Source organism: Coptis chinensis, chromosome 1, assembly GCF_015680905.1.
Source record: "Coptis chinensis isolate HL-2020 chromosome 1, ASM1568090v1, whole genome shotgun sequence".
Taxonomy (NCBI): domain Eukaryota; kingdom Viridiplantae; phylum Streptophyta; class Magnoliopsida; order Ranunculales; family Ranunculaceae; genus Coptis; species Coptis chinensis.
Genome location: NC_141456.1, coordinates 22,250,504 through 22,266,312, shown reverse-complemented (window position 1 = coordinate 22,266,312; position 15,809 = coordinate 22,250,504). Strand labels below are relative to the sequence as shown.

At 36.3% G+C, this 15,809-nt stretch overlaps 1 protein-coding gene and 1 long non-coding RNA gene across 3 annotated transcripts; both read left to right on the top strand.

The window, feature by feature from the left end:
- Window positions 1–678, top strand: LOC147522910 (uncharacterized). The gene has a single exon (XM_086568933.1). It carries the CDS (start codon window positions 1–3, stop codon window positions 676–678), a length of 678 nt encoding a protein of 225 aa, XP_086425059.1.
- Window positions 679–4,980: 4,302 nt separating this feature from the next.
- Window positions 4,981–10,919, top strand: LOC147522909 (uncharacterized). Of its 2 annotated transcripts, XR_015215134.1 has the most exons (4): window positions 4,981–5,239; window positions 9,523–10,164; window positions 10,262–10,430; window positions 10,531–10,919. It is a non-coding gene; the product is annotated as an uncharacterized LOC147522909 (long non-coding RNA). The 2 variants fall into 2 exon arrangements; XR_015215136.1 differs by lacking the exon at window positions 9,523–10,164.
- The last annotated feature ends 4,890 nt before the right edge of the window (window positions 10,920–15,809 follow it).

The window sequence follows — 15,809 nt, the reverse complement described above, 5'->3', positions numbered from 1 at the left end:
ATGGGGAAGACAACAAATGGTCTGCATCACCAACAACCCTCCGGGTTCATGGTAGTCGTCCCTTCACAACCGCCCTTGGTATCCATGACGATCCACGCCTGGAATTGCCGAGGTATTGGTACCACCACGGCAGTTCAACAAATAAAGGACCTAATTGGGAAGTTTAGTGTGGATATTGTTTGTTTGGCTGAAACAAAGGCAAGTCAGGAAGGGATAGGTAAGTTAAGTAAGAAACTCAAGTTTAGTAATTTTTTTGCGGTTCCAGCTCAAGGACTTAGTGGTGGGCTCGCCATTTTGTGGAAGGAAGAAGTGGAACTGGAAATTCTAGGGTCCTCTCGCAACCAAGTGACAGGTAAGCTCTCAAATTATTTTCACAATGATCCTTGGTTTTTCACCTTTGTGTATAGGGATCCTATAGCCCATAATAGAAATAAAGTGTGGTCTGAGTTGAAGGATGTTGCTCCCTTAATCCCTGGCCCTTGGTGCCTTTTTGGGGATTTCAATGCCATATCAAGTTTAGATGAAAAGATAGGTGGGAGAAGTAGACTTACTAAGAGTATGCAGGAGTTTAATAGTTTCATAAATGAGCTTGGTCTTGTGGATTTGGGGTTTAAAGGCCCCAAATACACCTGGAGCAACAATAGAAAACCTAATGATCATATTCGAAAGGTCGGATGAGCTCGCTACACCGGAGATGGTCGGGCCTCCTTTCCTAATGCTCAGATTAGAACCTGGGCTAATGCCACCTCTGACCATGTCTCTTTGTTCATCAACCTGGAAAAAAAAAGGAGAAACTTCCCAGACCTTTTAAATTCTTTGATATGTGGTTGAAACATGAAACTTGTATGGAAACCATTGAAAAGGCTTGGAACTCGATCTCTCATGAGTTACCTGATAGTAACTTCATAAAAAAGATGGAGAAAACAACAAAGGATCTGGCTCTGTGGAATAAGCATGTTTTTGGTAATATTTTTACAAATATCAAGGCCACACAAGCTAAACTTGATGCTGTGTTAAGTAAACCCTTTAGCATTAGTAACTACAACAAGGCCAAAGGGCTTAAGGATGAGTTGCTGGAATCATATGACAAAGAAGAGGACTTCTGGAAACAGAAGTCATCTCAATCATGGCTTAAGGATGGGGCTAGAAACACTAAGTTCTTCCACCTCTCCACCATTTTCAGGAGGAGAAAAAACACTATAGAGAAGATTAGAAACAATGAAGGAGATTGGCAGGAGGGTAGGACTGAGGTGGGGGCTTCCCTGAATCAATATTTCCAGGGGATCTTCACCTCTGACCACCCTCACAGAAATTATGAGATTTTGAACTTATTTCATCCTTGCATCACTGCCAGAGAAAATGAGATCATTACTGCCATCCCAACTAGTAAGGAGATATGGGCAGTGGTTAAAAAGATGGGGGTATAAATCCCCAGGGCCTGATGGCTTTCAAGGCATCTTTTACCAAAAATGCTGGGACATCATAGGGCCTGCTGTGATTGGCCTTGTAAAGGACTTTTTCCACCAAGGGAGTCTGAATCCTAGTTTGAATGAGACTCACATAACCCTGATTCCTAAAATTGCTAATCCTGACCATGCTTCCAAGTTTAGACCCATTAGCTTGTGCAACTTTGGATACAAGATTATCTCCAAGATTCTTGCCAACAGACTTAAATGTTTGATTAATAAAATTGTCTCCCCATTCCAAGGGGCTTTCATTAAAGGCAGAAGTATTGGGGATAATGTGGGGCTAGCTTGTGAGGTTTTCCACAATATGAAAAACATGAAATCAAAAAATGAGGGTTGGATTGCCCTTAAGGTGGATATGGCAAAGGCCTATGATAGGGTTGAGTGGACCTTCATTGATAGCATTTTTGAGAAGTTGGGGTTTAACATGAAATGGAGACAAATGATTCAGCAGTGTGTCTCCACTGTTTCTTTCCAAGTTATGCTAAATAGGTCCCCTCTGGAGAGGTTTGTCCCTGAAAGAGGAGTGAGGCAAGGAGACCCTTTATCTCCATATTTGTTCATCATTGCCTCTGAGGCTCTGTCTAGAATGATTGCAAAGGCTGAGCAGGAAGAGGAGCTGCATGGCATTAAGATCAAAAGGAACTACCCTGCCTTATCTCACCTGCTATATGCAGATGACCTCATCCTCTTTACTAAGGCAAATGTGGTAGAGTCAGGAAACCTCAAGAGAATTCTTGATGGGTATTGTGAGGCATCCGCCAAAAGTTAACTTTGAAAAATCCAATATTTTTCTTCAAGAGGAATGTAACTTATAGGCAAAAAGTTCGGACTTAAAAGATTCGGAAAGTTAGGAACTTTGCCCCTAAAGAACTCAGTATCTTGGTGTGCCAATCATGCTATCAAGAAAGAAGTCGGAGGACTTTGATTACTTAGTAGACAAGATCCAAAATAAGATCAAGGGATGGAGAGCAAAGGTCCCGGCCCCAAGCAAAGCGACTACTCTCATCCAAGCCGTGGTTCAATCTACCCCCATATGCCATGTCAACCTATGTGCTATTGCCTCTACTTGCACTAAGATTGACAAGGCATGTAGAGACTTCAGTGGGTAGGAAAGGAACAATCTCAAAGTGTCCACACCATTGGATGGGAACACATATGTCACCCCAAAAGATGTTGGGGGTTTAGGCCCGAGAAAGGCTAGGGACATGAATGTAGCCATGTTGGCTAAATTGCCATGGAAAGTCACTCTGGACCTACAAAATTCCTACATGGACTAGGACTCGTTAGCATATATGGTAAACAATGGATTGGTGATGTTAAAAACCCCGCACAAAGCATCCTACTTCTCGGAAAGGGATCCATAGAACTTTTTTAATGAAATAAGTGGGGGTCCGATTTGGGCTATTGGCAATGGGAACTCTATCTCAAATTAAAAGGACCCTTGGTCAGACCGGCAAATAGCAAACCCAAAGACGCCGGAGGAATTGGGGTGGTAGCACCCACCTTGGATTCAGTGTGGTCTCAGATCTGTTTTACCGATATAAAAGTGGATGGGATGAGACTAAACTTAGTCTTCATCTTAATCACTTCATCTGCTGAAAAGGTTCCGATATTAAAATAAGACACGAAGGTAATAGTACGCACAAGATGAAATGGGGACAGGGGCAGAGAGGTGGTAACATAACGCTTAAGTCCGCAACAATTTTCTTAAGCCTAAACAAGAGATGGGACAAAGTTCTAGTCAGAACCACCTCACTCTTAAACATATATGGAAGGCTCCTCTCCCACCTACATACATAAAATGTTCCTCCGAAGCTTTATATGCGCATCCTACCTACGGTGATGTCCTAGCAAAGGAGAAAAATAAGGGGACTTCTCCTGCCCCTTCTGCTTCAAAGAGATGGAATCTGCAGAACATTTGTTCTTCACCTGTGAATGGGTAAGGACAGTATGGTTTGGATCTCAGGTTGGGTTGAGAATGCATAAGGAGCAACAGACTTCCATAAGAGAGAGGCTAGACCTCTTCTTGGCTTGGTGCTGTAGTCCTGATGAAGAGCTTAGGCTGGCTGGAACCCGGATTGTTATCCTGATTCAAAAGATTTGGCAAGCCAGGAATTACTTGAAATTTGAGAATAGAAAGGCCAACTGTGAAAGGCTGGTCAGAGAAAGTTGCATGCTGGCAGAGAAGTGTTATCTGGCATATAGAGAAGAATATCCTCACTCTAACCCTGTTTCAGTTTATGATGAAATATATTTGGATACTGTCTTTCCCTACATACCTAATGATAGTATACTCATTAGATTTGATGCATCCTTCCACAGGCAAAATGGGTGGGCCGAGTCGGGGCTATTGCAGTTCGACAAAGATGAGGGTGCTATTGTTGGGTCACTTTTGTTAGGAGATTCAAGGCCTCGGAAGGCAGGCGAAGGTAGCGAAGTCAAAAATTTGGCGGAAGTATGTTGCTTTGGCAAGACATCTTGGAGGACACCATTATGTGGTACAAGGGGACAATGCTGAAGTGATTGGAGCTTTACAAGGCAGCTCTTGTAGATGGCAATGGGAATGTATAAAAAACCATATTTTCAGTTTAGGATCTGAGCTCAGCTCTTTTGCTTTTAGATGGATCAGTAGGAGCTCGAATGGTGATGCAGACTCATCAGCTGCGTGGGCATATCAGCAGTTAGGACAATCTGATCTCCCAGGGTGTATCTTAGAATCTGGCTGCTTACCCCTATTTGTGTAACTTTTTGCTAAATATATATAATATAGTATGATTTGCATTAAAAAAAAAAAAAAAAAAAAAAAAAAAACCAACAAAATAGCACTGTAGGCCTAAACAAGTACTATTTTTTTTTTTTTTGGTCACATATTCAAGGGGAGCCTACGCCCTACCTGGCCTCCACATACCACTGTATTCACATATATCAAGCAAAAGGGCGGACTAAAGACTAAAGACTAAAGCTGTACCAACTAAAGACTAGTCTTTGATCCACATTCCCACTAGTTCGGACTTTGGACTTCAGAATTTTCCAAGAGGTAATTTATATAAAAGACTTCAATTCCTGTCATTTTATTCTCAAATTCACATGACATTGACTTAAATTGTTCAAAGCAAGGAGACCATTTTCTTATTACTTATGATTCTTAAAAGAGGGAAGTTAGGAAGAGACTTCAATTGAAATCATTTGATCAAAGATTCACATTATGGATGACTTAGAAAGTTCGATTACCATTTCCTTTAAAGAGACCAATTATTGTTTTGGTTATTGACGAAGATTATAAGTAGTTTCCCACAGTTAATTATAAAAAGAGCTAGAGAGGGAAAGGAAGCTGACTTTAGTAATTTACTTATACATACATCTATTTAAAAAGTAATTCAAAGTTTGGTATTTAGCCAATGTTAGAATTAAATTACGATGTGGGGATTTTTTTAATCAGAAAATTGCCAAAGATAGCACCTTGGCAGCTCCACGTATAAATATGTTCCACACTAAGACATACGTGCATCTTTTATCTGGACTAAACACAACTGGGGGATTTGAGAATCTTAAGGGAAGAAAGAGTTGCGTTGGAGGAAAAAATCTCAAGCCAAAGTCAGGAGTTTGTTTTCAGGAGAGATGACACCTGCATTCCTATCTTAAGAGCTTTACGGCCATATAGAATAGATCGAACTATGGCAGATGCTATCTCTCATGAAAATAATCCCTGCAACTTGTTTTGACTGCTTACTAACTACATATCCAATTCGCTCTCCAAAGTTTCTTTGCTTGTAAGTACTCCATTACTTAAATATATCTGACTCTTTGGTGTGGATGTCTATTGCTATATATATTTTGATTCAAATGAATTTTTTTTCTTCATTTGTCTTTGCTGGTTTAGATTGGTTTATGAATTACAAGTGGTGTTAGATTGGTTTGTGGACTACAAAAGGCAATTCAACTAATTAAGGATTGGCATGATTGGTCCGTGACTCAGGGGCGGCCTTGAGCACAGGCACCCAAAGTTTGACCCCAAATTAGGTCCCCATCTTCCAGAAAATTACTACACTATTAGTGTCTCTGTGCATTCAAACGTCTCTCCATTCATCTAAACCACCTTATCCTCGAATATATTTTGCAAGATTAATTAATTATTTTTGTTAAATCCATCGTATAGGGAACCGCTTGTGGAGATTTGGCTCCCAAATCCTCAAAGCCTCCCCTAGACATAATAGTTCGTGATTTCAAACGGAATCTAAGAATTCCTCTGAATATTTCGGTTTTTGAACAATTCAAAATTATTTGTCAAGAGTTAAAAAATTGCACATTTCAAAATATATTCGGAATATATCCAGAAACTAGTCGGGATTCGTTTATTGGAGTTGTCTGAATTTCAAAAATTCCAAAATCTTGTACTAGGGATGTAAATCTATAATGCTAATATTTTGGATTGTATAACAATATTTGTAGAATATTTCATGAAATTTCTATCACCAATATTGAAGAGATTGTACAGGTAGTGCGAGTTGTTTTTGGCCACCCCCAATAATTATGTCCTCATTTGTCTATAATTTATTCCCAATATACATATTATTATATGGCTAAATCTATGGTGCGCAGGTCGTATGGTGTGCTAGCAAATCTGGGCCACTCATACCAAAGGGTGCGTGTGTATTGGACGGTAAGATCTTGATCAAAGGTCAATATCCTCTCATAAGACTATACATCTCTGAAGACTGAAGAAAGTGCTCTTATTATATAGGGTTGCCCGTGCCTATAGCTTGGCGATGAATAGTCAAGGCCCAAACCTTTTAAACTTTTTCTCCAGAGGCCCAAACCCAACATCCTTTGTTGACTTGTAAGTCTGATCTAGTGGCACCCAGCAATCTTTAGCTAACTATCACACTATTTGAGCTCACTTAAAAGTGTCGTGTTACAACTTGAAATATTAGCCACCGGATGGGGCCCTATGGGCCCCACATCGACCCATTTTATTAGATATATATACTAATATATAGCTTGTGTCGTACGACACTGGAAAGCCCAACTAAAGCCCGCCCAGCAGAAGCTTAGTTAAAAAACCCCAATCGCCTACCAAAAAATCTAACATCCTCGGTTGACTTTAATAATGATCCACTACTCTTGTTGCCTAGTATTAGCTTGTCCACACTCTATAAGCCTTTAGATCCGCCATGTCAGAACATCTCCAATGGGGGGTGTAAACCGTATGGAGTGGAAAGTTTACACCCCATGTGTCAAAAAACTGTATCCAATAAAGGTGCTAAACCGTAGGTAATAGATTATTAGTTGATAGAAGGGGTGGAGAATCCTCATCTTGCTATCAGTTGATAAATAGCCCGGGTGACACTTGAACACACGTTTGAATATAAAAAAAATGTTCGGACGTCACTTTGAGTGTCGTCCCTATCTATTTCTAAAGTCATAATTTGAATTTTTTTAATTCGGATGACACTTGAAGTGTTCAAGTGTCATTCAAGTTTAAAATTGAACTTTTTTACACTTATCCATTGGAACACAATAGAGAGTGGATATTTATGGGTTATACAATAACTTACAATTATAATTATAAAATCGTAATGACACCTTGGTCGAGCCTGTGTGGAGGTGTAATTTTACACCCTCATTGGAAATGACCTCATAAGTTAGATCCAAAAGTTAGAGTTGCGTTTGAGTAGCCAACACTATTCCCTTTTATTAGATAGATAGAGATATATAAATATCTTCTAGTTTTAAGTTACAAAAAACAAAAAACACCTTCAAATTTTGAAATCGATAATAAGAATTTGGTCTCTCTTCAGCCTCTTATCTTTCCTGTTGATTTCTAGCTTATTCCGATTTCCAGTTTATCATCATCTATCTAATTTCTTTTTTTACACTAAAATAGTTTTTGAAAGAGTTTAACTCATTTCTCTGTTTTGAATTGATACAGCAAATCAACATTCACCAAAAAACTATTTCTTTCTATGCATGAAGTACCATCAATGATTGTCTTCAATGCTTATCATAAGCTTTATTTTACCGTTCATCACACCTGAATTTTTTCGACCATATAAAATTTGTGCATGACTAAATAGGTGGCATTAGAGCTGTACCTGTCATCATAGATGACTGTAAGATGAGTATAGAATATAGTGAAAATCCACGTTAAAAACACTTTGCCAGAAAAGTGAGAGGCAATAAAGAGATTCAAGCAATTCAGTGGGGGGACCATCAGCTAAAGAAGTAAGATAAAAGACGAACAAATTTGGTTATTCGGAAGAGTACTCTATTGGGAAAGCCTTTTCATTTGCCCTATGAAGATTCCTAGATTCCAAATAATATTTGTTCTGTCAGATGTAACTTTTGTAGTCATACATGGTACACCCTCTTTATACTTTTTCAGACCGTATTTTTCCGTTTACTTAACTAGAAATTGCCCAAGTCACGCCTGTTTAATTTGGTTACTGGTATCTCATTTTAAATGTTAACCTACACATATATGGTAATTTAATTTGATGTATGATTCTTATTTAAATTGTTTTTGCTTATTTATTTCAGTTGTCTTGTTCAAATGATCGTGTTCAATTTGAACAAAACATTGCATAATTATCAATAACTAGCCATTAAGCCCGACCTATGGTCGGGCTGCTACCTTGATAATCCAATATATGGTTGAATAATTTTTTTAAATATGTATGTATTTTATGAAAGCCATTAAGAACTTTTAGTTCATGTGTAAACTTGCACTTACATACTGAAACGTTAAGTATGCAAACAAATGGGTGGAGATTGGAAGGTAATAGATAAATAGTATACATGTATTCCCTATTTTATTGTTTCTTGAAGTGAAACTTGCACTTACATACTTGAATCAATTTTATGAAAGCCATTAAGAACTTTTAGTTCATGTGTAAACTTGCACTTACATACTGAAACGTTAAGTTGTGATGGAAGAAGAATCAACGAATTGGAAAGAAAAATTTGTATTAATTGAACTATTATTTATCTGGTATTATTTATCAACGTATGTGTAGTTTATAGTGAAAATGAACGGCGTATTCAGTTAAAAAAATGTACAAAGAATTTTAAAAGCCCAAAGTCTTCTAATTAGGTGTATCAAATTGAAGTTGTAAAGTATGAAGAAAAAATGTGATTGCATCTTTGCAAGTGTAAGCCCAAAGAAATGCCATAGTTGATGCTGGATGCTTACTTTTTGCATATGTTGAACCTTGGACATTCAAGCAATACCTTAACTCGAAGAGTTTTCTACTTGGAATTTTCTAAATAGTATACGTGTATTCCCTATCGTACTGTTTCTTGAAGTGAAACTTGCAGTTACATACTAAAACGTTAATCTAATTAGGTATGTATTTTACAAAAGCCCAAAATGTACAAAGAACGTTAAAAGCCCAAACTATTATTTATCTGCTATTATTTATCAATGCATGTGTAGTTTATGTGTATCGAGTTAAAAAAATGTACAAAAACGTTAAAAGCGCAAAGTCTTATAATTAGGTATGTATTTTACAAAAGCCCAGACTTTGGCCCATAGTCGTGTTTGGTCAGAATATTATTTATTAATAACTTTTTGTCCATGTATAAACTTGCACTGGAGTTTCTAGTAATAACGAATAGCGTATCCAGTTAAAAAAATGTGCAAAGAATGTCAAAAGCCCAAAGTCTTTTAATTATGTATGTATTTTATTAAAGCCCAAACTTTGGTCCATAGTCGTGTCCTTGGTCAGAGTATTATTTATTAAGAAATTTGTGTTCATGTATAAATTTGCACAATAGTTTATAGTAAAAACGAATAGCGTATCCAGCCCAAAAAATGTATGAACAATGTGAAAAGCCCAAAGTCTGCAAATTATGGGGCCTATAGTCCATTAATTTGTTGAACTTTTTAAATTGTTTGGACCTCATTGTTTATTTTTCAAAAAAACCCAAGAAAAGCCCATTAGATAACCCATTAGTCGTCTGATGCAAATATTGTTGGGAGTCTCTCTTCCGATTTCCTCTATCTTCTATTCTTCTCGTCAGTATATCCTTAACCAAAGAACTCGATCTCTTTCAGGTACTGTTCTTGAATGGAGCTAGGGTTTTCTTTTATTTTTTTTGGTAAAGTTCGTTTTTTTATTGTTTTGTTTTATTTCTCAAAAAACTATATGTAAGTTGTTACTACATGCCTATACTTGTATATTTGAAGGTATGCTGTGTGTGTGTCAGAATATTTATGTATGAACATCATAAAACATTTTCTAGAATCCTAAACTAAATGTATGTGTTTATGTTGATACATGATATATTGAATGTACTATTTTTATTTTTTAGGTTTTCTTGCAATTTGATCAAAATGGAAGTGTAAGTTGAGTTATTTTTGTTTTATGTTTAAATGTTTATTTTTATTATGATTACTAATTTTTTTATTTTTTTATTATTTTTTATTTTTTTATTTTTTATTATTATTTATTTTTTTAATGTTTTGTAGAGATTGTTCTTGTAAATTTCGTAATTTTTTTTGTTCTCCAAAAGACAAATGGTCCGCAAAATCGTATGCTCGATATAATTATGAGTGCATTACTGTTTTTGGTTTTTTTGAATATCTCATTAAAAAAATCAAGCATAAGAGGTGTTGTATACACCGTGGTCAATCTAATGTTTACGTGAATAGTGAAACTCATCAGTCGGTTCTAAGGATGAGGAACACATTAGATGAGTAAGTTTTATTTATTTATTTTATTTGTAATTTATTTACTTATAATGTTATTAATTTGATGTTTTTTATTATTAATATTTTTTTTTGTTTTGTGAAGTGTTGGTGTTCATTCGTATGCTATAAAGATGTTTTGGGTAAATAATGAAGCGGATAATTTATGCACGTATTATAGGGAAAACTTTGAAGGATTAAGTTTCTTGAACTGTATGGAATATTTGGTTGAAGTTCTTACGAAGTATATTGATTTGGATGAATCTGATGAAGAGGTTGTTCCCTTTATATCACCTACTTGTTTTTTTTTTTTTTTTTTTTTTTATCCTAATTTTTGTTTTGGCTGAATTGAATATTTTATGTTTGTTTTGACAGGTTTAGTAGTTAACCTGCATTAGGAGTAAAATGTCAGAGTAAGGATAGGGAAGACAAATGTGTCGCTGTTGCGAACACAGAAATGGATAGGAAAGTCGAAGGCTGAAGGGCTAGCTGTGGATATTTTTAAGAAAGACCTACTGATGTTTTGTTTGTTTTAAAAAGTTATGGTGTTAGTTTTTTGGTGATTGTATGGCTGTTTTTTTCGGTTTGAATTGTAATGTCTTGATACTTTGCAAGATTGTGTGTTTCAGTCAGATAAATTATTTTCTAGCTTATGTTGATCACATTGTAATGTTTACGTTTAGTTTTATCTCTTTGTGTACATTATGATAAAGACGGTGTGATTTGGTAGTAGATTTCTGAGTAAATTATGCATTTAAACTGCATTAGACCTGTTATATATAGCTATTTTCAGTTTCCTATTTCTAGAAAGTCTAAATGATATGCTGATAAGCATTATCAATTGGCATTACCCACAGTGACGATGCCTTAATTGACTTATTGCCACTCCCTGTATAGAGATGTTCAGTTTCAGAGACGGGCAATGCATGAATCTTATTATAGCGCCAATCTTTTTACTCCATACACATGCCATCTTTTTTACTCCATACAGATGCCACTTCCATTATCACCGCTTATGCACAAAGGTTCGGTGGCATTTGGCAAACGATCATGTTGTTTATCTCCAGCAGTGGTTATAACAATTTAAGCAATAAAAGAGGCTTACCAATAAAAAAAAAACATTGAAGCATATTGCAATGCTGCAATCACAGTTTACAATTATATTTAGAAGAAATAACCAACAATCTAGATGCAAAACGTTGATTCCGTTACATTTAATTAATTTCCGAAGTTAAGTTCATACTAAAGCTTCTCATTAGCACCAACATCATAAGCTAGGACACTGTCAATTACAAACACCATTGGCATGCATTAGGATCCGTTACATCCAGCATCTGAAACATAGAAGTTGTTCCTGCAGAACGCATAAAGCAAGCAAAAGAATCTTAATCTCTGCCACCTGCAGAAGCTGAGAAGCAGAACACCCAAACTGTACATCTCCCCAAACTATGAACTTCATGAACCAAGAATTCTATTGCTTAAAAAAGTCGAACAATATCACAATAGGCTTAGTTAGGTCACTTTCTAGAAGACATTCCTTATTTGGCTGCCTAAACTGAAACAGGATCTCATCAACTTCTTTCTAAATTGCATATGCTCTTTATATCATAATCTCTTCCACGGCAGCATTTGCAATCGATATTCATTTTTGACAGAAAGCCTGCATTCTCTAGCAAGTATGTAACAACGTCTAGTTCCATCTCACTTCATTTGTGTATATCCATTTTGACTTTCGTGAGGTGCTCCAATATATCTTCATCATAAAGTTCTTCTGGTTGCCCATATCCTTCAATGTTATGCACTTTCTACATCGGATATTGTCCCTATGAACAGTTCATGAGTTAGATAATTATCTATAGGCACACGTGTTTTACTCACGAATAAGTTGTTATGCTATAGTGGTACCTGTATACGTATGTGCAGAGATTGCAGGTTGGGATAACCCCTCAGTAAGAGACTTAGCACTTGCTTTACGTTTATGCTTCGTGGGATATCTATTAGATACCGATCCTTGGAAATACTCTGAAAACAGATTCTAAGTGTTAGTGTAACTACTATAATTAGATCAACATACATCCATTTGATAAATTAAAAAGTCGCCGCAAAGGATACCCCATTTTCAAACAATATGAATTAAAGCATATAGTTTAGGTACTTCTCAAAATAACGATGTCACTGAGGGGCTTTTCACCGGTTCCCAAAACGGACAACTTCACCTGAAAATATTTTCAATTCTTCCCTGTTTATATGTAATGCAAATAAGAAATTGAATCTTTTAGAAAAGGGTAAGGAAAATATAGATAATTATGCAACTGGACTCACATACAAAAAGAAAAGAAAATGAAATGAAAATTTTCTAATACACACCTCTTGTCAGTAGCAGCAATCCTTAGGAGATCTTCCATATCTTTCGATACCAAGCACTGAACTCTTTCTGATGGAAGCACCACTTCTTTCAAATGTTCTATGCTCTCCTTTGAAAGTAAGTTCTCACTAATTAACAACAGCATAAAAACCAAGATTTCCTATTGACCTTTTATATGATTAGATTTATAATCACAATTTGCATCCATCACTAAACAAACATGCTTGGCACAATTTTCGGTTGCAAATGAGCTTTGATGTAGTCATCCATACATACTATTTTGACAAAATTTTGACTAAGGATATTTGAAACAGCGTAACCTTCTTTACCCTTGGAAGAAATGTTATTGCAGTTCGGTCCAACACTTCAATTTAAAGCCTTAAAGGAGATGAGAAGCTTGAGATGATACCATTTGATGGTGGTGTAGCTAATATTTTACCTGCAGTAACAGAAAGACTTGTTACTCCCCACTTATTGTTTTGATTTCCAGAGGTCTCGGCTCTGTATGAACCTAAGAACTCACGTAGCCCAAAATTAAACAGTTTCAATGCATCTTCTTGAATCTTTGCAGTTCCATACCTTAACGGGCAAGATTTGGAAGGAAATTTCTTGAATGAATCTGAATCATTGGTCTACTAAATAACATCAATTTAGTATAGTTATGAACTGATGTGTACTTAACTTTTCTTTTGAAGAAAGGGTATAAAAGAAAGAAATAACATATACACCTTGTATACTCTAGCATTGAGTGTAAGTGTGTGAGCGACCCTGTTGTTTTGATCCAAGTCGATCAATTGCTCGGCTCAACTCTTCACAAAGATTATTAAGCCAGCATTCAACCTGCAGCAGAGAGGAATAGATGGGAGAAAAAAAATACTTATTTTAAATACTTCATTTCTAGAATTTTAAAAAAGATAAAACTAATCTCTAGCTCTCAACAATACACATTTTAGCATATACTTCATCATAGGTATATTCATCAGTTGTACCCTAATGAAGGCTCCGAGTATCACAATCTTGGATGGAAGCAAGAGTAGAAGTTATGGTTGATATCTGATATTGCAAACCGATAAGGGGCCACAATGTCTGCCCGAATAAAACAAATAAGTAGACCAAAAGATGTAAAGTGAACTGAATGACACAACAAAGAACAAAAATAAAAATAAGAGTTGATAAACATTTTGATCCGCTCCTGATGACAAAAGAGTGAAGCCATAGAGGCATTATACTAAATCTGCCAAGGGTCAAAGTAAGCCATGAAAAGAACAACGAACTCACATCATTATGCTGAAAACCTTTAGCCACCATTGAATCAATGAGCTTCAGAGCAGTATCCACTTTCCCCGCCAAATGATATCCATGTACCAGTGTGTTATATGTCACCTTGTTAGGCTCAATACCTCTTTGAATCATAGTTTCTAATAGTTCATGTTCGTCGTCAGGTTTTCCTGCTTTGCATAAACCATTAATCAATATGTTCAATGTCACAACATCAGGTGGAATTCTTCTATCCACCATTTAATTAACAAATTTACTGGCTGCTTGCCAATGCTCTGGAGATATTCCTTTGCCCAGCATTTCTTCAAAGAGCTCTTGAACATATTAAGCTCTACCAACTTTCCCTAGCCCACCCAACAACGTAGTGTAATTAACAACTGTAGGTTTCAACCCCTTGCATTGCATTTTTTTAAATAGAACCACTACCTCATCTACTCTTCTACTTCTACAATATCCATTAATCAAAGCATTGTAACTGATAACATTCACCTTAATCCGCTTAGAAACCATTAAATCAAAGAGCTTCAGTGCATCATCCACTCGTTCGCCCAAGCAATAGCCATCCATCAATATATTGTACGAATGCGCATCAGGAACCTCACCACTCCGAATCATCACAAATAGCATTCCATGTGCTTCCACAACCCTCCCTTCTTTGCAAAGAGCATGCATCAACGTGTTATATGTTATCACGTTTGGCGGAACTCTCTGCTCCATCATTTCACGGAAAATGCTAATAGCATCATCCATATAACCTCCGATAAAATACCCATGAATAATAGAACTGTAAGTGGTGACATTAGGGAATACATTTTTATCCCTCATTTCTCCAAACAACTTAAGTGCCTCACCCATAACTACCTCAACAAACCCATTAATAACTATATTATACGCAACCACATTAGGCTTACAATTCCTCTCCTCCATTTTCCTAAGAAAACCATAAGCATCCATTACCTTACCCATCCTACAAAACCTATTAATAACAAAACCATAAGTAATCGCTTAAGGCAGGCATTTCAACATTCTCATCTTCTCAAGTAACGTTACAGCATCCGATAAGCTATTCTCCACACAAAGACCCTTAATCAAATAACCAAAAATAATCGTATCTGGATTATACCCTCTTTTAATCCTCTCCCTATCTCACAATCAGAGTCTCACTCCGAGAGCGTACTCAGTAAACTCTCTCATTTTTAGTAAGAATGGAAAGGTCTCACATTTGCTTTAGTTCTACGTGTACTATTGGGCCTAGGCCCAACAAATTTTATAATATATATTTTAAGCGGGTATTTGTATCAGCAACTTCTATTCAAATTAAGTTACAGAGCACACTCCCACACCTCAAGATTGGAGACTTTAACTTAAGTAAGGAGATTGGGGGAGCTGGCAAAAGAGTTTCAAGAGTCAGCCTCCAGTTTCATCCCCAAATCCACAGTCGAAGAACAATCGCTCCGTCAACATGCCATCTCCATCAATTTCCGTTCAGGTACCACTCTCTCTATCATTTCAATACATAAGCTACTGGATCTTGCCCTATTGTTCTATAAACGCAATGTAATGCATTTCAGGTACCATTTTAACGAAATGCGATATGTTCTCTATTTTTTGTTCAATTTGTACTTTAAAATTTGTCATATATCAAAATGTATAGGGAACTGTTCAATAATTGCAAAACTGTTTTGGTACTTGGGATTTTTTTGTACCGTAAACCTCACTACATGCCTATGTCAATTGGCAAAATAATACCAATGGATGAAAAAGTTTATTTTCCTTTTATTTGTGGACGGTGGACAAAGTACATTTTGCCAAATTAACGCGTGGAGGTAAGGCTTTAAGCTGAAGCAAGAAATATGTTGGGTTTGGGCTTTGGCAATATATAAACAAAAGAATTGGCATAATCGATAAAGATTAAACTATCGGCTAATTAATATTTAAACTAAAATTTAAAATAGCAGTTTCGATAGTGACTAATGTTCATAAATAGTAAGGTTTTATTCATAGTGCTATT